Source organism: Salvia hispanica, chromosome 5, assembly GCF_029641045.1.
Source record: "Salvia hispanica isolate PSC_SH4W2 chromosome 5, Shi_PSC_v1, whole genome shotgun sequence".
In the NCBI taxonomy this organism is placed as follows: Eukaryota; Viridiplantae; Streptophyta; class Magnoliopsida; order Lamiales; family Lamiaceae; genus Salvia; species Salvia hispanica.
The window spans coordinates 37,606,275-37,630,807 of record NC_142696.1 but is presented as its reverse complement, the minus strand read 5'-3'; the positions used below and the strand labels follow the sequence as shown (position 1 = coordinate 37,630,807).

The 24,533-nt window shown below is 36.0% G+C and overlaps 4 protein-coding genes and 1 long non-coding RNA gene across 6 annotated transcripts; 3 read left to right on the top strand and 2 right to left on the bottom strand.

Annotated features, from left to right (window-relative positions):
- Positions 1–1,089: 1,089 nt before the first annotated feature.
- LOC125186911 (serine/arginine-rich SC35-like splicing factor SCL33) lies at positions 1,090–3,269 on the top strand. Of its 2 annotated transcripts, none has more exons than XM_048083398.2 (6): positions 1,090–1,177; positions 1,649–1,802; positions 1,963–2,040; positions 2,406–2,570; positions 2,653–2,793; positions 2,898–3,269. In XM_048083398.2, exons 2-6 carry the CDS (start codon positions 1,660–1,662, stop codon positions 3,016–3,018), a joined length of 648 nt encoding a protein of 215 aa, XP_047939355.1. In that variant the 5' UTR covers positions 1,090–1,177; positions 1,649–1,659; the 3' UTR covers positions 3,019–3,269. The 2 variants fall into 2 exon arrangements, with proteins under 2 accessions (XP_047939355.1, XP_047939354.1); XM_048083397.2 differs by having other exon boundaries at positions 2,650–2,793.
- A 5,385-nt stretch (positions 3,270–8,654) lies between these two features.
- On the top strand, positions 8,655–11,941 carry SDG38 (SET domain protein 38). Its single transcript, XM_048088725.2, has 7 exons — positions 8,655–9,093; positions 9,455–9,510; positions 9,582–9,705; positions 10,207–10,339; positions 10,448–10,627; positions 10,855–10,926; positions 11,461–11,941. Exons 1-7 carry the CDS (start codon positions 8,704–8,706, stop codon positions 11,577–11,579), a joined length of 1,074 nt encoding a protein of 357 aa, XP_047944682.1. The 5' UTR covers positions 8,655–8,703; the 3' UTR covers positions 11,580–11,941.
- A 415-nt stretch (positions 11,942–12,356) lies between these two features.
- On the bottom strand, positions 12,357–14,088 carry LOC125191216 (uncharacterized). The gene is made up of 2 exons (XR_016130145.1): positions 14,035–14,088; positions 12,357–13,158 (listed from the first exon to the last, which is right to left on the bottom strand). It is a non-coding gene; the product is annotated as an uncharacterized LOC125191216 (long non-coding RNA).
- Positions 12,557–15,282, top strand: MS2 (Jojoba acyl CoA reductase-related male sterility protein). Its single transcript, XM_048088722.2, has 9 exons — positions 12,557–12,875; positions 12,952–13,055; positions 13,144–13,343; positions 13,428–13,528; positions 13,658–13,865; positions 13,949–14,110; positions 14,187–14,268; positions 14,393–14,790; positions 14,874–15,282. The coding sequence occupies exons 1-9, from the start codon at positions 12,557–12,559 to the stop codon at positions 15,034–15,036; spliced, it is 1,737 nt and encodes a 578-aa protein (XP_047944679.1). The 3' UTR covers positions 15,037–15,282.
- A 420-nt stretch (positions 15,283–15,702) lies between these two features.
- On the bottom strand, positions 15,703–18,249 carry LOC125191214 (lipid phosphate phosphatase delta-like). The gene is made up of 8 exons (XM_048088723.2): positions 18,123–18,249; positions 17,946–18,040; positions 17,764–17,838; positions 17,544–17,674; positions 17,225–17,328; positions 16,846–16,974; positions 16,410–16,525; positions 15,703–16,301 (listed from the first exon to the last, which is right to left on the bottom strand). Exons 1-8 carry the CDS (start codon positions 18,247–18,249, stop codon positions 15,903–15,905), a joined length of 1,176 nt encoding a protein of 391 aa, XP_047944680.2. The 3' UTR covers positions 15,703–15,902.
- Between the last annotated feature and the right edge of the window lie 6,284 nt (positions 18,250–24,533).

The following is a 24,533-nucleotide window of genomic DNA, read 5'->3' as shown; positions in this document are numbered from 1 at the left end:
GATTCCGAGAAGTTCCGGGCGGGTGTCGATGCTGGCTGGCCGAAGAAGCAGCGGCTGAACCTCGCCGGTGACCACAGCAGCAGCGGTGGCTCCCACGAGCTCCCCGACGATGTTTAGGAGTTCCCGACTCCTCTATCCTTCGCTCGCCGCACTCGCCCGGTTGGTCAGAGGAAGGCGCAACGGGCAATCACGGGAGGCGCCCGGGGGTCCGAGGAGGTCCAGTCGGCATCCCCCCCAGTGGTAAGTCACCAGCCGAGCTCGCCCGCATCGGTCGTCAAGCGACGCAGCTGAGAATGCATAAGATCATAGGTGAATGGAGGGCGGCAACTGACCCGTGGAGAAGAGGTTTCTTCATGACCTCCTCGAGAGTATGCGGGTCGATTTGGCGGGCGCCACGGCAGAGGCGGGGGGCTTAGATGCGGCCTCACATGCGGCAGATTTGGGGTCCCGGGTAGCGGCGAGGACGGCGAGGAGTAGAGTAAGGCGAGGGCTCGTGTGTGGAAGCTCAGTTTTTTTTATTATGTAATTTTTTTCAATTAATGTAATTTTTTTTATTTAAATGAAATTAATGAATTTTCTCGTATATGTGTCGTAAATTTAATTATGTATTTTGTGTTTAATTTCGTAAATTTAGTTGTTTTTTAATTTTGATTGTTGTGGCTAGTTTATTGCTTGTCCAGTTGCTTGTCCTGATGATGTGGCAGGAGGAATTATAATGCTAATGATGTGGCAGGAGGAGTTTGTGTCTAGACTCTAGCCTATGGCTAGCCTAAACGCACTGTGGATGCTCTAAGACTCTTATCTATCTTATTTTGTCACCTATTTTACTCTCTCTCTCTAATTTAACTATATGATTTTTCTAAAACGAATGCAGAAAATATAATGACTCAACTACCGCGGAATTGAGGGAGTAATTAATTGTGCCACAAAACAAGATACTTAGATACATTTAATTTAATTTGTATGGTTAATCGAAATGAATAAATAAACAACATAAGAAAAAGACAACTCAGCAGATCCGCGCGCTTTGGATTGGGCTCTTCTACGGCCCAATGTTTAAAACTAAGGCCCTTGAGAAGCTTCTCGAGAATCATCAGCAGCTCATCCTCTATATAAGCATTGCTGAGATTGAGAAGATTGAAACTATTCCAATCTGGGTGTCGACCGTCTGTCTCTGGTATGATCTGCATGCCTTTGCCACACCTTTACTACTTACGATTTTGATCATAATGCTTTTAACTTATGTTGCAATTAGCAATTGATTCAAGGTGAATTGAATTTGTTGTCAATTGACAGCTTAACAGATGGAGTAATTTTTTAGCTGTTTTTTGAGTTCTTTATCCGTTTCGATTAGTTTTTCCATAGGCATCATCATGTGCTTAGTTTTTTGATGCAAATATATATTAATTCGATCATAATGTGTTTGTGGTCAGTTAATTGACTCTTACACGGATAAATTTTTAGCTGTTTTTTTCCTTCTTTTATTCTTTTTGATTGGATTATTGATGCATAGTACATGGAGCCCCAGCCCCAAATCAGGATTCGTTTTTTTTAGACCGATTTGTGATTCTGTATTTTACATTTTATACGGTATATTAGCGGATGATACATGGTTTTGAGGTTGTTTTGTGCTTTTATGTGAATCAAGGTGACCGAAAAATGGGAAGAAGATACAGCAGAAGTCCATCTCCTAGAGGTTACAGAAGGGGATACCGAAGCCCTAGCCCAAGGGGTCGTTACCGAAGCCGTGGGAGAGACCTCCCAACTAGTCTGCTCGTTCGCAATCTTCGCCATGATTGCAGGTGTGATTGCTCTCTCATGCTCAATTTCGATCTTTCTAGATTTGCTGAATGAATTTGCAAGATTTTGATCATGTATGTATTTGCATATTGTGAATTTTCTGTGGGATTTGGCTATGTACATATGTCATCCTTCCCAACTTTGTTGTTTATATACTTGCAGGACTGAAGATCTCCGTGGTCCGTTTGGCGAATTTGGTCCGCTTAAGGACATTTACTTACCACGTGACTATTACACAGGGTGAGCATTTATGTTATGTAATCTCAATAGTTTTATGAGAAACTTGTTACTTTCTTATTTGAAAGTGATGATGAAGTAGTTAAGAGGTCAAGATCGTCTTAATGAGCTTGAAGATTCAAGCAAGGTTGAGTATGTATTCAATTATGACAGAAGTTCAAGTCTTGAAGAAGTTCTATTCTTGACTCTTGAAGGAATTCAAGTATTTACCTTGCTTTTAAAAGGTCAGAATGTTAATTGCTTGTCGATGCTCACATGGGTGAGCTCACAATTTTGATTATGTTAGCTTTTGAATGCATAGTTGAAAGTTGCAATTAGCTACCAAGGTGTTCATTTGCGGATCATATTCATCTTTATGTCATGTGCAGGCAGCCACGTGGATTTGGTTTTGTGCAATATGTTGACCCAGATGATGCTGCCGAGGCCAAGTATCATATGGATGGTCAGTCACTTCTTGGGCGCGAGTTGACGGTTGTGTTTGCTGAGGAAAACAGGAAAAAGCCATCAGAGATGAGGTCTCGTGAGCGTATCAGGTCAGTGGGCTTCCAGCTTCCTAGTTTCCGATCTCTCCATATATGATTTGCATCCTGATTTCACATAATGCCATTGTAGCAGATCATCCAGTCGTTACTCCAGGTCACCTCGCCACAGAGGTTCTTACTCCCCGTCACCACGCTATCGCCGTACCTACTCCCAAAGTCCCAGTCCTAGTCCTGGCTATTATTCCACTCCTTCAAGGGGCAGACACCGCTCCAGGTATGCAATTCTTTGGAACATTGGCAACTATATGTTGTACTCTGTTACTCTATATTTATTAATGATCATTTTAGCAATGAAAGCTCGTTTTCTTGTGTATATAGATCCATCTCGCCTCGTGGGAAAAGCTACAGAGAGAGATCCTATTCCAGGTCTCCCTACGAAAGCAGGAGCCAGAGCCGGAGTCCGGTCAGAAGTAGGAGCTGGAGCCCAGAGGGCTACTGATGTTATTGTCTCTGATATATGGTTATATTTCCCCAGCTAATGTGGGAGCTATTTAAGAACATCTTCTGACTTCTTGGTAATGGGTGTTGAGTGGGGGTAGTAGTTGGATAAATATAGTTGCTTCTCATCTCTCTCTTATTGTATTTTATATGTTCTCTTGTAATGGGATTTCCAAGTGTAATGTCTATTGGTATTACGATTTCCCATTCTGTGGTGAAACTTGGCTTTCAATTCAATGTTGAAATTTGGAATCTTGGGAGTATTTAGTTTGAAAACCATTTTTTGCCTATTTTCCGAGTCCTCCATCTTAATTTAAAAGAGACTTTCATTTCACCATTCTTAGGTGTTCTGTCAAATCATGGCTACATGACCGATTGATCACATCCAATCTTCCTGCCATGAAGTCTGATTACCCGACGAAATCTATCGTTGTTCAAAATGCGCATGAATGAATATCTCAAAGGTTTCAATTGTCGCCCACTGTTAAAAGGCTTCGACTTTAGAAAAGAATTAACCAAAGCTACAACATTTGTACGTCGTTGAGGTTCTCATGCATGCTCATAAAAGCTCGCACTTAGAGCCCACTTTGAAAGAGATAACCTATATACTGCCACAAATTATGCGATATTTATAATAACACGTCGAAGTATAACGGAGGAGAGGGTCTCATGTCATGATGTCGATATTTTGATGAAGGCGCTCAACATTTTTGAGCAAGAGAAGAATAAGTCAGCAGTGCACCACTGCCAAAAGTGGTCGGACAATGAGATTCAAAGCTCCAAGCGGCCACCTTATCTGTCTGATACACAACAAGTAATGAAGTTGAGCATGTTCCAAGCGATGATGCATGTGAGAGATTTGATGGCGCACGATCAAACAAAAGACATCTAAGCATAAGAGGAAACGACGACCTCAAAGCTGTGGCATCGGAAAATAATTGATGGCATGGCGATTGAAATTAAAACACTCAATAAGAATGTTTTGTGAAGTTTGAAATAAAGAAAATAATTGTTCTGATAATTTTTTAAATGTATTGTGATACATTGATAAATTGATGATCTCTTAGTTTTATTAATTTTAATTATGTAATTTTCAGCTTTAAATTTTTTCTACCTTTAATTGTTTAATTTTTTGATTATATAATTAAAATTTTGGTTATACTAATTAATAAGAAAGTATTAGAAATATAAGAAATGAATGTAGGAGCACAAACGGAGTACTCATGTTTTATCAATAACTAGTATCACCCACGTGCGTTGCACGACATATTTTATTTTTCTCGTGGTAACTAAAATGAGAAACGATATAATTATATGCAATTTCGTGCTATGCACAGTCAATTTTATTTTCTTCAAAATATGAAATATTTATTTTAAATAAAAAAATATTATTATGTAGGTCTACAATTGTAAATTTATTATAAACATATACTCACAATAATACATTTGATAAAAGTAGTAAATATTATTAGTATATAAACATTACTTATTCTTAAGAAATCTATATATTTTATAAAAAAAAAATACTCCATTATTTAGTAGTCGAGCTTCATTTCATTGCAATATAGTGACCATATACACTAAAAATCCAAACCTTGAAACCTAAATCCTAAACCCTTAACTTTATAATATACTCATCATGACTAACAAATGAGTCAAATATCAATAAAAATTTTCCTCTGTCTCAATTTTACTTTGTTGATCACTTATCTATTTTGAGGGTATTAGATCTGTATTCGATATCTTACACTGGGTCGGCCTACTTAATAATATTTACTGAGAGTAGAGGTTTTTTTTACCTTAATCTTGTCTGTAAATCTGTTTATATGCTCATATCAAGAAAGTGTTTTACAATAAAGCTATGTGAACGGTAAACAAAAAAAATCATGCTTGCATCCATCCAAGCATCTATTCACCCAATGATATTATTTATTGGAGCCGAAGTAGTGTTTTGTTAAAGCTAGACTTGTAAAAAAAAGTTTAAATATTAACTAACATCAGCTAAACAGAAAATGATCCTCCTAATAGAATTTAAAAGTGATAGTTTCATTATGATATAATTTAAAAATAGTTCTAATGTCACCAAATTATTTCTCACAACTTTAAAATTTAAAATGGTCTTAGATGTACTACTTTTTTTAGTTACTAATTTCGTCTTCATATACTACGATTTTTAAAATAAATAAGTATATCTGTATATAACGTTTTATTTATAAATACTACGATTTTTAAAATAAATAAGTGTATATAACTTTTTAAATAAATAAGTATATCTTGCTATGAGAATTTGTAAGTTTATAACATTGTATTAAATACGTACGTCAAACTATACTTTGCAAGTTTGGGTACATAATATTTTTAGTAGATACACAAAAATTTGTTGTATCCAAAAAGAAGATTAAAAAAACAATTAGAAGAGGAATGAAAATATTTATAAAGGGGAGTTTTGGGGGTATTTATGAAATTACCAAGAGAAATTACGAGGAGTATTTATGGAATTACAATTTAAAAATATATAATTTAGATACTATAATATAGCCATTTAAGAATGAAAACTATAATAATAAGTCAAGGCGTTTTCCATTCATGTGCATAAATAAATGACGTGAGTTATGGAATGTGATCATGGTAGCCCTCTGGCTTTTCAACTCTTATAACCTTAAAATTGTTGTGTTTACATTTAAATTATGGAATCATTCTAGTAAATTGTACGTAGTAAATTTATGAGAATTACTCAATTAATATTCTATTTAAATAAACTACTTTATTGTTGGAACAGCGAGAAACAATTTATTTTCAGTAGTAACACATATTCACAATTAACATTTTTTTTCAAGTGAAGTATATTGATGTCACACAGAACTCTACAAATTCTTCTAAAACTTTTTGTCACTTTTACTCTTTTCTAATTATCAAAAAGTTAAATATTAAAACTTTTTCGCTTTCTCAATTTTAATAAAAAATTAGTACTACTAATAGATTGCGTAAAGATGAACATTGTTTAGGGATGTCCCAATTCTCTTAAGAATGTTAAAATATTTAGATAAAATTCTCTAACCATATACAAATGATGCTCTAGCTATTACAATCGTAAAAAAAACAATCATAAGAGGAATGAAAATTACAATGAAAATATTAAAAAAAATACAAACTGTAAGTTGAGTCGAGGAAAGTCATCTTTCCACAAGACAAATTATGTTGTGCTAAGGCTCTCGAATTGACGTATTATCTCCAAAAATAAAACGACTTCCTCCTAGCATGTAGAAACACCTCAGACTCGCTACGCACTGAAAAAATTGATGGAACTATGAAAATCAAGCAATACAACTCCTTATAAAATACGCAATGTTGAGCACTTGAGAAATGAGGGAGGATGCTTTTAGTGATGTGTATTCCATATATAACTCCAAGCCTTTTATAGGCATAAAAATAAGAATATAGAAAGGCAGACCTTTAACAATGAAATTAAGATAATTAAGGTTATAAGAGTTGAAAAGCCAAAGGGCTACCATGATCACATTCCATAACTCACGTCATTTAGAGCATCCGCAGCGGTGCTCAACCCGTTGTTCGTCCATCCGTGCCGCTGAGCACCAAGCCGTCCGTCCGCCGATGGAGCTTGTCCGTCCGTGCCAGCGGCACGGCGCTGCTCTTAGCTAAGAGCACGTCCGTGCCGCTGAGCACAATTACGTGGCAGCTTCTGATTGGCCAATGGCATAGCCGTTGGCAATTTCGGTTTTTTATTTTTTATTTTTTAAAAATTCGAAATTTATTTTAAAAAATATTTTTAAATAAAAAAAAATATTTTCCCACTTCCCAAAAAAATATATTCGTTTTCTACCCACTTTTAATTTATTTTTCAATTTTTTTTCCAAAATTCACATTTTCATCTATAAATACCCCCACTCCAACACAAAAAAAATCACATTCTCATCTATTATCTATACTATCATCATCTACATTCTCTCATCTTTTTTCCTCATACTCTATCATCTAAATTCCCACCACACTACACAATGTCCGGCTCCGGCGATCACCCCTCCGGTAATCGCGGTTGGAACCACGATTGGTTCGACTCCGAGGCTGGATATAGTCCGGAAACCCAATTTACGGCCCCTCCTCAAACCCAAGGTTCGCAAGCTCCGGGTGGCTGCCGTCCTTACCCGGTGCACGACCTAAACGCCCCCGGGTTCGGGTGGGCACCCGAACCCGGATCGGGAGGGAGCAACAGCTCTACTCCTACTCCTACTTCTGGTCCTACTCCTCCTGTTCGTGGCACCCGCATCCCGTACACTCCGGGTGAGATGATGGCGATGTTCAAAGCCTACTTGGCAGTCTCCGAAGATCCGGACGTCGGCACGAACCAAACTGGGGAAACTTATTGGTGGCGCATCACTCGCCTCTACAATGAAACCCGGCCGGAGGGAACCATATATCGCAATGATAGTATGGTTCGCAATTGCATGTTCAGATGCAACGAGGCAATCGGGAAGTTCCAGGGGATTTACCTCCAGGAAGAGCGGTCGGCGGGGAGCGGCACGAACGAGCTCGACATCATCAGTGCCGCCTTGGCGACCTAGCAACGGGAGGAGTTCAATCCGTTCAAGTACCTCGATTGTTGGCAGGAGGGGCACCTACATCCGAAGTATAGGGGCGGCATAGTAGCATCGTCCTCCAGCTCCTCCAGTAAACGGTCGAGGTCGGTAGCTCTATCCTCCTCCGATGATGTGGCTACCCAGCTTGCCGGAACTAACTTGGGTAGCCCCGACGCTGGCCCGAGCGGTTCCCGCCGGCCGGTCGGAAGGAAGAAGGCGACGACCACCCGCCGCCGCGCCCCGACTCCATCCGCCGCCGCCCCCGCTCCCTTTGTGCCTCCTCCACCCCCGAACAACTCGTTGTGGGCCATCTTGAGTCAACTCCATATGACCGATACGTCTCACATGACTCCGGAACAACTTGCAACACATGAGCAATTGATACGGGGTCTCAAGAGGCAATTGGGGTTAGAGGAATAGTCTTCCACGTTTGTAATTTTTAATTTGTAGGATTTTAATTATGTATTTTTTATTTTAATTATGTATTTTTATTTTTAGTATTTTAATTATGTAATTTGTATTTTTTAGGATTTTAATTATGTAATTTTTATTTTATAATGTATTTTTATAATGTAGAAATGGTTTTAATAATTGGAGTATTTAAATTGAATAATAGAATGGTGGGACCCTTGAGCTTGTCCTTAGCTAAGAGCACGGATGTGGGTGTTGTGCTCTTAGCTAAGGACAAGGAATAAAAGTGGGTTCGGGCCCACCTCCGTGCTCTTAGCTAAGAGCACGGATGGGGATGCTCTTATTTATGCACATGAATGGAAAACGCCTTAACTTATTATTATAGTTTTCATTCTTAAATGGCTATATTATAGTATCTAAATTATATATTTAAATTTAAATTGTAATTTCATAATACTCCCGTAATTTCTCTTGTTAATTCCATAAATACCTCAAAAACTCCCCCTTTGTATATGTATAGATGGATGCATAATGTTTTGTAAAATTAAAGTGTCGCCATAGTCTGTTAAATGTAAGCTAAAAATGTGTAAATTTCTGGATATTTTTATTAAAAATACTAAGGTGTATTTCGAGCTTCTTCACCGACTCACGAGTTAGTTCACCAAACCAAGAATAGAAAAATGTCCCGCTTACTCCGTTACAGCCGTCAGGCTTTCGATCCCAAAACCCTCCACCACCGCCGCGCCGGACCTCAGCCGTTCCTCTCATCCTTCTCCAATTCCGCCACTGAATCGGCCGTCCCTGCCTCCGAACCGAAGCCGCCTCCTTACATTCCGCCTCTCATTGGCATCCAGCTCACCAAGCATGCGGGCCGCGGCGCGTTTGCGCTACAGCGTATCGCCTCCGGTGAGGTCCTCCATTCCGCCAGACCTATTCTCGCGCACCCGTCCCTTTCCATGATCAACTGCGTTTGCTATTACTGTCTCAGGCGCCTCCCGAAACGGGGCGGCATTGCCGAAACTGATCACACGGTGTCGTTTTGCAGTGAACAGTGTGAACAAACTTCCAAGGTAATCTCTCACCATCATACGCTCGACGTCCGATTCTGTGTATTTAGTAGCATTCAGGATGGAATTTTGCTTATAGGTAAATTGATTGGTGCCAGGGTTTGTAAATTGTTCTCCTAATTGCTCTCAATTTGGAAATACTGAGTTCAAGCTTAATCAATATGTCATTTTATCCACAATTTCTCTCTAACAACACTGCAGAACATGTAGATCAGTGCCCTAATTGCGCATCCTTTTTCTGATTTACAGCTGATTACTATGCTTCATCCACATCTCTGTTTTGAATACTTTGATCAATTCTTAGATTGTTGTTTGTTCTGTATCGTGACTCCACTCACTTATAATCTTTGTTTCATGGCATCAGAAGTTTTACGATGTTGAGAAGCAGATAGACTGGTCGAGATTTCATGAATACTGCCGGTATTAATTTCTCTGTTAGCTCTTTATCAAAGACATGATGAACTCGATATTCACTGTTGCTTCTGCTGCAGACAGAAGGGTCTAAAATATCCTCTTATTGTGAAGAGATTTGCCTGTCAAGTTATCGCGGGTAACATTCCTACTGACATTTTGGAATTACTCCAAGGGGAGGATTTGTCTGATAGAGCTCATCTGGTAGGATTCTCTAGTTCCACTTATTGCTTTCTTAAACTTAAGGAGAATGTCTACCTTATAAATCTTTAAACTGGAGGAGGTGATATATATGTCTATGATGTGTACTCATGTATTTTATCTGTTCTTCACCTGAACATCCCTCTTATGTAGAGTTTTAAAACCTAGATTTAATGGCCTTACAAGGTTACAACCAGACTGCCAGCAATAAAAGAAAATCTCAGGAAACCTTGTGTGTTTTTAACAAAATTTTGGATCCTCACTTAACTAGATGGCTATTATTGGTTGGGTTTCTCTGTATCATGGTTCATGGACTTTTATCCATTCCCAGTCAATTATGTTTAAGGAAATTAAACTAAGTGCAGCCATTTCTTAAGCAAGTTTTGTCTAAATCCAATAAAAAGAGCATGGCTTGGTGTTCCTACAATTAAAACTGACTCAAACCTGATTTAGCTATAGTCATGAACTTATGTTTTATTCCAATCTTTATGTGATGGTTTTCAGATAAAAGAGGAATTTGCCCTGCTGAGGAGTACTCTGGAAGATGCAGATATACAGGTTGAGAGGCAGAAGAAGAAGAACATGGATGAAGGGAAGGGCCCAATTGTTGATGGAGAGGCGGAGGAGCCGCTGTCATGTATCCTCGTGAACTGAATTTGGAGACTCTTTGCACTTTGCCCCCCTTTTCTGATTACTATGCCTGCATGTGAACTCATATGTTGTTTCTTTTGACCTGATATGATAGTTCTGACTGAAGAATGGTATACTGATGTTTTGGGACGAATACGCATCAATGCCTTTCGTGTTGAACTGCCTGTACAGTCACATGAAGATCTCCTGTCTTCAGCAGCAGCAACTGTAGAAGGAGAAGCTGCTGTTGGAAATGCCATGTATATGCTTCCATCCTTTTACAACCATTCTTGTGGTAATATCTCTTGCTTCATGGAAAGTCCAGTGCTTGCACGTTTTTGACTCTTAACACTACTTAACTTCCATTATTTGGAAGCTAAGACCCCTAAAAGAAATTAGGTTTTATTTCAATAATTAAGAATTCTAGCTGTAGCTAATGGCTTGTGATAATCTGCAAAAGAGCAGCGATAGCATTAGCAATTTCACAGATCAGTGAGTGTATCATTTTTCCTTTCATTGCAGAACCTAATGTAAATATTGTATGGAGCGACAGTGCAGAAGGAAAGATGGTGGCTCTCCGTGACATTGAAAAAGGTCCTTTCTTTGAACCAAGTGTTGTGCTCGATTTATTTCAATTCTTCATAGCTTTTGCTGGAGTGTGTTATGCTCTGAGGAGGTTCTGCATGATAGCTCTAGTTCTCGGTGTCTCATGATTCTATATTATTTCTAGGATGGCCTAATCTGATTCTCTGTGAAAGATTACTTGGCAGAATTTTTACCCTTTCTATAAAAGCATGCTAACTTGAAGAGATTGAAAAAGGCTTTCCCTTGAATAGGTTTCCTTCAACATTTTTTCTCAAATTACGTGAAGTGTTGAAAAATATGTCTCATCTCATCTAGATTATCAAGCACGCAATAACCTTTTTTTCCTTAACAAAAGAAGTCCTAGTTAGGTGATTAGGTTGCATATCTTCTTTGTGAAACTAAGATTAATTCAGAGCACTAAGATGGTGCTTCCATCCCACACCCCTTTTAACTATCAATTAACGGCCCTTTAAATCTTGTGAAGTAATGTCCGGAAATGAACGTAACATCACTAGAGGTTAAGTGCATGTCATGACATTGCAGCGGAAGAGGTACGGATATGCTACCTTGATGCCAGCATGGGTTATGAGGCTCGGGCAAAAATCCTGTACGGAGGATATGGTTTTGTATGTGACTGCCCCAGATGTGTTGCAAAGGAGTGAAGTCTACTGCAGAGAGTAGCAGGGAAAGGGAAACTTTCCATATTCGAGACGTCCATCTATTAATTGGTGAGCTTTTGTAGCTCTCTTGGTGGAATATATGAAACAGCTAGGCAAGTTTTTATCTCAATTATGAGTTTAGCGGCCAAATATTGCAAAAAAAAGTTTGGGAACCTTATGTTGTGATTCATCATTTTGATTTATTAGATAATCAGTTCATGAGCTTAGTAGATTGATGTGGAATTAAATCGGTTTGTATTAAATCATGCTTATATAGGATTATTCTGTTTTTTCTTATGTATATATGGAGTTATACTCCGTGTACAATGTATGTCACAATTCCAAATCACATTTCCTTATCCAAAGAGATGTGTATAGATTTCTTGATATCTTTTACACGCATGTATTGCCCGCAAACGTGAAACCAGCAATTTACAACAAACTTTCACAAATTTCAAATGTCTTAAAAATAATATTACAATCCTCAGTATTTTCTAGTTTGTACATCCTTCATCCAACATGATTAAAGATGAGGAATTTGCAATGACTACCCTATTAGTAGCAATGTAATTTTGCTGAGATTGAAAATTCAAGTCAGGACCTCACACCCTTTATTCTGGTTTTACTCGTGAAATATTTTGGTGTGTGAGACGTAAAAGAGAAATAATAAAAATAATCAACTTTCCACCAAATCAGTCATTTCCAAGTAAACGTGTGTGAAGAGGGGGTGGCAAAAAGAGAGCCTTCTTGTTATCCTCCTAATTCTCATCTCCACACTCCTTAAAATCATTAACAATTCATCAATTTCATTCACACCCCTCTTTTATCTAACCAAACTCACATCTTAAATAATAGTTTGTTGCAAGAAAAAATAAGGGTAAAAAAAAGAAGAGTAGCTAACTTTGCAAACCTACCATTTCTCAACAAAAGAACTTCATCTCACCTTGCATTCTTTTTTACTAATTTTCACCTGTGCAACAATGGAGGCTTTCTCTCTGAATTCCTCCATCTCCTATGGAGTTAAAGCTTCCAACTTCAACCACAGGCGGCTTTTGACAGGCAGGCGGAGAAGCATGGTTTGCTGCCAAACTGGTAGCCATGCCATCAAGTCTACTGGGATCTCTTCGGTTCTCACAGAGACGTCGTCGGCTTTGATCAGCCAAGATCATGGGCCTGCGTTGATGGAAACCGGGAGCCTAGTCTTGAGCCCCAATGGCAAGGATGAAGGTATCGGCATTGTCAAATTTCTAAGAGGGAAGACCTTCCTCATCACTGGTGCAACTGGATTTCTTGGCAAAGGTATTGTTTCCTTACCTTCTCAGATTCTCAGAAACGTCATTTAATTCCTCCTGTTGTCCCTTGCATGAATTTTCAGTTCTCATCGAGAAAATGCTGCGAACGGCTCCTGATGTTCATAAGATATTTGTTCTGATCAAAGCCAAGAGCAAAGAAGCTGGAGCAGAGAGATTGAAAAACGAAGTACGGAGAGCTTTGCTTTCATATATATGTATCTCTCTCTTAGACTTCTTTTTCCTGCCTAAGCTTCTGAGATGTGTGTCTGTTGTAGATCATCAACACCGAGCTGTTCAAGAATTTGAAACAAATTCATGGAAAATCATATCAAGCTTTCATGTTGAGTAAGTTAATTCCTGTGGTTGGGAATGTATGCGAAACTAATCTCGGATTAGACGAAGATGCAGCTGAGTTCATGACTAGAGAGGTTGATGTAATCATAAATTCTGCAGCAAATACCACTTTTGATGAAAGGTTATGAAATCCATACTAGTTGTTGTTCTCATCTAATTATAGGGTTATTGATGATTTTTCAAGTAAATGATTTGATGATCTCAGGTATGATACAGCCCTTGACATAAACACAGGCGGTCCGACTCGACTCATGAGCTTTGCGAAACAATGCCTGAAACTGAAGCTCTTCGTACAAGTATCGACAGGCAAGTAAAGAGTAGCTTAAACAATGTTATAAAATGTCTAACCTAAGAGTATCCAACTTCTAACTAACTTCCTAAACTCATTCTAGCCTGTCTAAACTTAAACATGTTTTTTTTTTATATTCGTAACAGCTTATGTAAATGGACAAAGGCAAGGCAGAATCATGGAAAAGCCTTTCTGCAAAGGTGAAACTATAGCAGGTGAAACCATTAACGGAAATCATCAAATCTTACTTCCCAAATTGAGCGTTGAAGATGAAATAAAGATAGTTGTGGAAGCAAAGAAAACTCTTGGAAATGATTCACTGCTTCAGGCAATGAAAGAATTAGGACTGCAGAGGTAATCTCAATTTATTCATGAAATATTAAAATCTCGTCAATACATTCCTAATAAGATAACGAAAACATGTGTGCTCTATCCAGGGCTAAGAAATTTGGATGGCAAGATACATACGTATTCACAAAGGCTATGGGAGAAATGATGATAGATAATTTAAGGGGTGATGTACCAGTAGTTGTGATTAGACCCAGCGTCATCGAGAGCACGCACAAAGAACCATTCCCTGGATGGATGGAAGGAAACAGGTAAGTCTGATGAATACTTCTTCAAGTTTTTCATTTTAGTTTTTAATGTTTACTAAAAGACATACATGGCCACCAGAATGATGGATCCGATCATATTGCAATACGGAAAGGGGCAGCTCACTGGATTCCTTGTTGACCCCAATGGAGTTCTTGACGTAGTAAGTAGCCATGCTAAAGTTGATAAAAGTATATTTATATCTTAGTAGTTTCCCTCAAAGAAGTCGAAATATCTTACCTGTTTGGAACTTCAAGTCCGGTAACTGAAAAAATGACTTGCTTTAGGTTCCAGCGGATATGGTTGTTAACGCGACCTTAGCAGCAATGGCGAAGCACGGGGAAGTTGGGAAACCAGAGTGTAGCATCTATCAGGTTGCATCGTCTGTTGTCAACCCATTAGTTTTCCGGGACCTAGCCAAACTGCTCCACGAGCACTTCAGTTCCTCACCTGTCATGGATTCCACTGGGACTCCAGTTCATGTTCCAAAAATGAAGCTATTCAGTTCTATGGACGATTTCTCTGATCACTTGTGGAAGGATGCAATCAATAGAACCGGATTAGGAGCTCTGACCAATCTTGAGGGGAAGTTGTCCCAAAAGCTTGAATTCATCTGCAGAAAATCAGTGGAACAAGCAAAGTATCTAGCAAGTATCTATGAATCATACACATTCTACGGCGGAAGGTAAAATCAACTAAGTCTAGATGTTATACTGTGTTACTCTGATGCTGGATGATAATAAGAATAAACAATGTGTAAAATGGCAGGTTCGACAACAGAAATACCCAAAGATTGATGGGATGCATGTCGAAGGAAGAGAGACAACAGTTTGGATTTGAAGTCGAGAACATCAACTGGAAAGACTACATCATTAACGTGCACATTCCGGGGTTAAGGAGGCATGTCATGAAGGGAAGAGGCAACAGTTAATGCAGCTTCCGTCGAACAAAAGACTTATCATTAATTTCTGTAGCCAACTGTAAAAGAGTGTTTTCTTTTTCTTTATTTCTATTCATGTTTTATGCAATATCCACAAAGAGGAGGCCAGCAATTTGCCAGTTCATAAAATATTTATAGAACAGTCACACATCCGTCTAGGATAAATTGTACTAATACATGCTTCAGTTTCTGCATTTCTGCCAAGACAATGGAATAATCACTGTTTTACAAGCTCAATATCGTTTTAGTACCACGTAAGCTTTAGGCTTTGCCCATTCAATGAACAATGAATATAGCACCCTGAATATGCATGCTGATAAAATAACCCACCAAATTTCTAGAAAAATAATGCTTTCACTAGATTATCAGGTAGGGAGTAGTCCCTGCAAACAAACTGTTACCAAAATCGTAGTTCAACAAGAATACATCAACTTTGATTGAGAGAAGATGGACAAGCCAATGTTAGGTATTCAAATTTCTAGTGAAAACAGGTGAAAATATCATGATAATACAAAAGCAAGAAAAATAAACAGAATGCACCTTGGCTCTTGTTGATGGAGAATTCAGAACGATCAACTTCTCTTACGTATATGCCACAGATCTTCAGATGAAAGAGAGATTCCACAACAATAGGTTCCAAAAGTTTGATGCTAAACATAATATCAACTTCCACAGTAATGGATCATAAATGACAACAAAATTTGGAGATGTTTCTATACAATAAGAATATAGCAGTGCCAATATTTTTGATATACCCATACAGCCTAGTTAACCATCCACCACCACCCCTACCAGGGGAACCCAAAGAACAAATAAAGTAGAACGATGATAAACTAATATACATTGGTATTATGGTGTCACAATCCAATGTGAAGGAACATTGAAGGAACAAGATCAACAACAGACCAGGCAAGACCAGCATACTGAAGGAGCCTGATGCCAGTATCAACATCGAATGACGTCTGCTTTGAGAACATTTTCTGGAGATAACCTGACTGCTTCAATGCATCAGATTTCTTATGGGTTCCATTTAAGGTAGGTATATAGCTTGTCGATCTAACTGGGATTCCCAAAGTATTTGAAATAATTGGAAGAATCCATTTGGCAAGAGCCTTGCTACAGAACTTCACGAGAAGGATGGTCGGGATTCCTAGTAGTAGTCTACCCACAAAGGCAGGAAGCATAAGCTGAGGGGAGAAAACACGAGCAACATCCTCATGGTGAAACTGATGGAACGTCTGGTGGATTCCAATCACCTGGATCATACAATTTCATGTTAACGATCCTAGCAAAAAGACTCAGGAGTTGATATTATAACATGCATTGAACAAAACTCTTACTAGAAATAGGAACACCGCACTTACAATACCAAGGGAAACTCCATTGAAGGCAGTGTGATACTCAAAACTTGGTGTTGGAACTTCGGGAGTTGGGTATGCAAAGAGTAACAAGAAGCATAGAGCAGCCCAGAAAGATACAACTGCACAGGGCGAGACTTAGTTCTCAATAAACAACGTGGAAAGCATTGGTGCATCATCCAAGGCCCAAGCAGTAACCTTACAACCTAATGTCTATTAGAATTATCATTTCTCTACATGTTCTGCCCTATTTCCATTAACTGACCCAACTTTTGATAATTAGGTGATACATGCTCCAGCATCTAGCAATTTATCTGATGTTGTTATACTCTCTTTCATTTTTGCGAGGTTACACATTCTTGCTGTTCTTTTAAGCGACTACCAGTAATTTCCTCAAATCGACTGGTGGACATGCTCTGCAAAAGGGAACCATCACTCTTACCGTTTTGACCATAAACTACGAAATTATCTATGTATTCTGACACAGAGAGCCAAACTGCCAGGATTCCTAGTCCCAAAGCCAGACCACCAATGATGTCGATCAAGCTGTGCATTCCAAGGTATATCCTTCCTGTCAAACATAAATGTTAAGAGTGTGAACTTAAAAGAATGCAAAACATGGTCCCTAAGACTATAATTTTTGCATGTATTTCACATTGTTTGACATTACAACGAGCACCTATCTATATATACATAAATAGTTAATAGAAGGAAATCTCTCCAAAAGATGTTCTGATCTATCATTGAAAGTCATTCATGATGTTCAACTAAAAGAACCATTACAATTTAATTTGTAATTTTTCACGCTAAAAAAAACTCACCAAAACCGATGAGACCAACAACAAGACAAGCCATGATGATTCCAGCCACTCTAATAGAGAGATCATTACTTTCAGTATAGTCAAGAATGTAGTGTAAAAGGTACCTGTATAAACACCCAATAAGATTAGCCAGCAGAGGATAGCCAATCTATGAGGCATTGGCATGTCAACGTGTAAAATTAACTTTTTGATCAAAGTAAACAGTTTGCTACATATTTAAGAATCAGAACATATCCTTTTCTTCTTTTTTCTAAGTTAGCATCGGGGCAATTTAAATGACATATATACTTAGGAAACAAATGCAAGAAAACCTCAATACCCTGATAGACAGACAGTATTAAGAGTGTGAGACGAAGGTAATCCGTATTCCATTGCATTATCTTCCTCATCTTTGGTGGCTGTTACTCTTCTGACAGGTGGAGATCGGGGTCTAGGCGCTGAAACCACATCCTATAAGCCCGTAATCATAAATTGAATCAGAAACAGCCCCACAAACGATAGAAGGCACATCTAACTTCATGGATAACAAAAGAAGTTACCTTTATGCAGTTTCCTGTATAGTCACAGAAAGCTATCAAGAGAGTCATTTGCCTAGCCAATTTGCAATGCCCAGTCTATATATAACACAGAACTAAAAGCATTAGCCCCCAAAAGGAACTTTTCACACAAAACCAAACAGATAAACACATCCTTGCATATGAACGGGCGTGAGAGAGCTTACCCAGAAAAGGAGGGGAAGAAAGGCGGTATAAAAAGGCACCGAAACAACACAAGATAACCCAGAAAAAAATGCATCCCAACATCTGTGCTGGTTTTCTGCAAAAGCCCATAAAAAACCACTCAAAAATATAATCTTTAGACATATTTCTTCAAGAAAAACACATCACAGATAACAAACCTGAATCTTGATAATAATGGGAGTTCCAGAAATCACACGTTGACAGACCCATGGCTGTGTGCAAGATCTGAGCTTTTGAGTCACCTTCAATTTTGAAGAAATCATAATCCAAAGTGCTATTCCACATAATGAAATCACTTGCCACCCTGTTGTTATGCTCTCCATCTCTCTCTCTTTTTCTCCTCAATACACTATGTTGCTCAGTACAAAGAGAGTGAGATTGAACAATAAAAGACGAATGAATCAATGATCCTGACGAAATTTCAAAGTGGCACAGAATTGTCAGCATTTGAGATTCTATACGGTGGACTTAGGACCATGATATTCATTCTTTTTGTAATTATTACTACAAGTATTTTAATTTTCCCCTTCCAATAATGGCTATATTTTTTCTTTTAACACTGTTGCCTGGTGCTAGCTGTCAGATGGGCAAGTGTACTGAACCACATGAATTTAAGAAGACAAATGAAAAAAAAAATTCATTTGCATAAATTGCATCATCAATAATCAACAATATTAATTTCATGGTTTTCCATTCCTAGCTTGTGTGGTAATTCTAGATTAATGATTGATACGTTGCGAAATAAATATTACTCCATGGTCCAAAAAATTTACCACTTATTTTTATTTTTATTCATCTTTAAAAATTTGTAACGTTTGAATAATGTATATTTGCAAGCTGATACGTGGAGTACAATACACTTTTTTTCTCATGTCTTTACTTTCTTTCTTATGTCTTGAATCTTATTGCATGGAAAATGTGCTACAACCTAATTTTTGAAAGAGTGAACTACATAAACGGTACCTGATCTTTCACTTTCGCACATAAATGGTACCTGATCTTTATTTTATATCGTTTTTGGTACCCCATGACAAAAATAACCCTAAGTACTAAATATGTGATTTTTTTGTTATGGAGGATATTTTTAGAAATTTCAATCAAATAGAACCAAATATGTAATTTTTTTTTCCTTTTTTATTTCTTTTTTTTAGTTTATTCTTCTTTCTTTTCTCTTCATTTTCTTCTTTTTTTTAGTATTTTATCTTCCTTTCTTCTTTTTTTTTTCCCTTAGTTTATGTATCCTCTGTTTCTTCTTTCTTTTTAGTGTTTTATACATACATCTAATTGCATTCATAATATAAATCAATAACAAAATAACTAATTAAATTAATTATTTAAAGTAATTATATTATTTATACTCGTTTTAAGGTTGAAACACCTAACTAAAAATATTCAACTCTTTATCATTATGAATACAATTCACAATTTTAAATTTTGACTAAGACTATATTGATTAGTTATTAATTTTAATAAAATAATAATTATTACTCCCTCCGTCCCCTCCGTCCCATTTTAGGAGTCTCAGTCACTTATCTACATTATTTTCTCTCTTACTTTACCATTTCTCCACTTTAACTATTTATTATGCTTTTTACAAAACGGGTGTGCAAAAGTGACTGGGTCTCCTAAAGTGGACGGAAGGAGTATTTATTAATTATTACTAGTTTTTACTATTATAATAGTAATATTATTATAATAATTAAATATAATTATAACTATAATTATAATTAAATATATATTTAAAAATAAATTAATTATTAATTTATAACATCAAATTAATAATATTAATATTGATTAATTATAATAGTACTACAAATAGTGAGAAGAATGAGAGAATGTATCATAATATCACTTTTGGTACTAGTTTTGTCAATGCCCAAAATACCATTTATGACATAAATGGAAAAATGAATTTATTTAGAGAGTATTTTGGGATGAAAATTACATCAGGTACCAAAAATGTGATTAATAGATACCAAAAATGATATAAAATAAAGATTAGGTACCATTTATGTGCGAAAATGAAAGATCGGGTACCGTTTACGTAATTCACTCTTTTTGAAATAATTTAATATCCACGACAGGTATGCAATAACACTTTTCTTTATTTGTGTTATGTGTTTAAAAAATGTGTCACAACCTATTTTTTGCAATAAATTAATATTCAAACCTACACTAATTACTGTAGTAATAAAAACAATAAGACCATCTATAATAAGCACTCCCTACTAACATAATCACTTCATCAATCTCCTCAATTTTAATTTTTAAAGCAAAAGACTCTAGGAAGTGTGACATCCGTCACCACCGTGTCCTAGACCATCTTTGAGCCCAAATGTTAAACTTTGACCTTTTACTCTCAAAATTCTTTATTAAACACATTTGATTCTTAAATCCTATTTTATTGATAAACAAAATATTTCAGAAGAAATCTCAACTTGTTGGTGATAAGAGCTGGAGTATTAAAGAATTTTGATACTAGTAGTAGTATATTTTATACCATTATTTAAGATGAGGATAAAAGGGGGAATTTACGAGAATGCCTTGAATAGTCTAAAAAGATAAGTTAATAAGAAAGAAAAATAACAAGAGACACATAAAAGAAAATTGAGGAGTGAGAAAAATGAAGTAAGCGAATAAGTTGGAAAGACATACTACGACGAAAGCAATTTGGATATGCTAGTTGTTATAAAGAATTAAAGATAGTTCAAGTAGAAAAAAAGAAATAATCAAAGGTTTTAGATAATGAGAAAAGATAAATGTATTACGTGTTCATAACAAACTTAAAATTTTAAAAATTAGTTGAATTTAATTAAAAATTGGATTTGTTATCTATTGTATTAGTATGTAGTAATAAGACGGAATAGATATAGGAAATTTATGTCAAATCCTTTCATCTTGTTTCAAATTAATTATATAATATTTAGTAAAAATATATTTTTTCTTAAATTTATAAATATTTAAATTAAAATTTCAATTTTTTTTCTAAAGCGTTGCAAAATTATTAGTATGGAATTTATTTTATATTGATTAATGTTTATAAATCGATTTTTAACGTAAATTGTTAAAAAAAGTTTGATTATGTACGTTTATCACTAATATTAAACTAAAGCCTGTTTTGTAAGCCTATTTTGTTGAGGGCGTGTAATAAGTGTCGAGATTCCGTCTTGCAAGCACACTACGCTTAAATTTCTCCATCGTCATGCCAACACACTTAACAAGACTATGATAAACATTGCTAATATTTTGATTTGAGAATATATACTTACTCATGAACACTTGATAGTGAGTGACATAAATTGCACTATATAGAGCATGATTCGACCGAGTCAAGTAAACTAGAAACGTCGAACGGACTCTATAGCATGACTCAACCCAGTTGATCATTCGGAATGCAAAAAAATTAGAGATAGATAGTCTTATCTTTAGATCCAAATATTTTCTCAATCTTGGATGGAGTTCATACAACTCCTTTTTTTTATCATCAATAGCCATTTCCAAGAATATGCATGCTGAGCTAAAGCAAAGAGAGCACAATAATACATAATTTCATTCTATTTCATATATTATCATTATGCAGTGGCAGAGCCAGAAATTTTACGATGGGGGGTCCAAATTTATGTTAGTAGTCTTTCATCCGACAAAATTTGTCATATTTTGACTCGACACCACAAAAAAGATAGTGCAATTTTAATAAATATAATGGAAAGTGAGTTGAAAAATGGAATGAAATATGAGTTTTAATTTTATATAGTACTCCCTCCGTCCCAAGGTTGATGTCACACTTAGGAGATGACACGAGATTTTAGGAAATATTATTTTATGTATTAAGTGGTAAGAGAAAATATAATTTTATAATTGATGCGAGAGAGAATTTTTTCCAAAAGAAGAAATGTGACATCTTTTGTGAGACAAACTAAAAAGGAAAGTGTGACATCTATTATGGGACGGAGGGAGTATTATTTTTATAATAATATGTGAGTGTGAATATAAAATATGAGTAAAAATGAGCTAGTGGAATGCGAGAAAGAAATGAATAGTGAAAAAAGAGGTAAAAGATGACATCATAAATATACATTGAGACAAAGTCAATTTGAAATTTAATTTTTACTCTTAAAATGTTAAAATTATTAATCGACGTATATCTAAAAAAATTACTACTATGTGTCAATGTATAAATTAATATTGGTGTGCGTTAAATTCATCACTTCAAATTATAACTTTTAAAATAGAAGAAAAAAAATATATACAATTAATTACTATAAAAAAACTACTCCCTCCGTCCCGGTTTAGCAGTCCCATTGACTTTTCTGCCATTTTTTTTGTAAAAATGATAAAAAATAGTTAAAGTAGAGAAAAGGTAAAGTAAGAGAGACAATAATGTAGATAAGACTCTTCTCTATATTATTCTCTCTCTTAATTTACCATTTTTCCTCTTTAACTATTTTTTATCATTTTTATAAAAAAAGGACAAAAAAGTCAATGGGACTGCTAAAGCGGGACGGAGGGAGTAATAAACAACCCCAAGAGGAATCAAACTCGGGCCTGTAACAAAGAAGGTGACTTATATATAAGCTACCAACTGCACCAGCTATGTACTTGTAATTCCTTGAATACATATACTCCCTCCGTCCCATAAAAGTTAAGTCGTATTCCTTTTTAGTCCGTCCCAACAAAGTTGAGTCATTTTCTTTTTTAACTAAAGACAAAATATCTAATCAGTCTTACTTTATTCCATTATTTACTTTACTCTCTCTATTTTTCCTACTTTTTTCATTTCTCCTATTTGTTTAATATAAATTCTTAATCTCCGTGCCCAAAAGTTTTGTCTCAACTTTTATGGGACGGAGGGAGTAGTATATATAGTACACTTCGAAATGTTGAGGGGCCCAAGGGCCTCCTAGGCCCCACCGTGGCTCCGCCAGTGCCATTATGCATCCTTTATGTTTCTGATTTTAGGAAGGTCAAGAAGTTGCAACCAGATCCAATTATACGAGTTGTATTTTGTAATTAATTTATTTTTGTATTCTTAAGAATGATGTTATCATTATCATTGTTTACGAATTATAGGAATTCTAAGTTTTTTTTTTTGTCTAATTTAAGCTTTCGTCCAATTATTCCTACTCAAGGTGGGTTGCGACTTCACATTGTCTATGCATTTATGCGTAGACCTAAGAGATGCGCAATGTTACATGATCGAGAATAATTGATCAAATCAAACAACTTGTTAAAGAATTTGAGAACACAGTTTATAAGGACATTGATCTAATTTTTTATTTTTGGAGTTATATTGGTTAGTACTAGGGGTGGGAATATGGATATCGGGTATTGGGTTTACTCGTATCCGATCCGATATCCACCTGGTATTGGATACCCAATATCCAATTTTATGGGATTGAGTATGAGATTGAATATTGAAAATTAAGATAAATCGGGTATTGGATAATCCGAATGGGTATCAGATATTACCCGAATATCCAATTTATTATTTAAAGCATTTTTTTAAAGTATGTTTAAAGCTGGGTTAATTTATTTACTAATTACAACTTACTAGGTTAACTTTCTCAAAACTTATAAAAGTAAGTCAATCTTCTTACTCTAGGTCACGACGTCTCCAAACTCTCAAATTTTACGTATTGCATAACCAACTCATGTGGTTTTTATATCTAGTTAATGAGTATTTTGACTTTTGAATTATATTATTGGTTGCGTCTACAATTTAATTAAAGCGTAACTTCTATTATTTTACTTACATATTGCATAACCAATCCCCATTAATATAATCATATACTTTAAAATAAAAGTGACCCATTTTTTTTATAGTTTCATACTAAAAAATAAATGCAACATTAAAGATATTAGTCAATTTAAATATTTCTATATTTATATTAATATACAAAATTTAAATTTTTTTATTAGTTATCAACACATGTACTGAGTCGGGTATTTGGGTACCCGATACGTTGGATATGGATACTCGGGGCGGGTATTGGAGTACCCGAAAATATATCGGGTCGGGTTTTGGATAGATATTTAGATGATTTTTGGGTTTGGGTATCCAGTTTTTTCGGGTCGGGTATCCATGGATACCCGTATTCCCACCCCTAGTTAGTACCTCCCTCCGTCCTATAATAGATGTCACATTTTTCTTTTTAATTTGTCCTATAAAAAATGTCACATTCCATTTTTGAAAAATGTTCCCTCTCATATTAATATAAAATTATATTTTATCTCCATTTAACACACAAAACAAAATCTTCTAAAATTCTATGCCGTCGTGTAAATGTGACATTTTTTATAGGACGGTGGAGTATTAGATTGGGTCGTGAGTCGTAACATGTCTTACGTTTACTAGCGATCGTCTTAGAAATGTTGAAAATTAGCTAAATACTATTGAAATAAAAAGTTAATACTCCTATAAGATAGACTTAGCTAATCTACAAATGTTAATATATGAAGGGAAGTACCACCCACGTTTTTTTTTTACCAAATGAAGTGAAAGTTGAAAAGTAGAAGAAACGGGTAAAAGTGAAAATATGTTGTAATAAAAATCCGATTATTATGTTGAA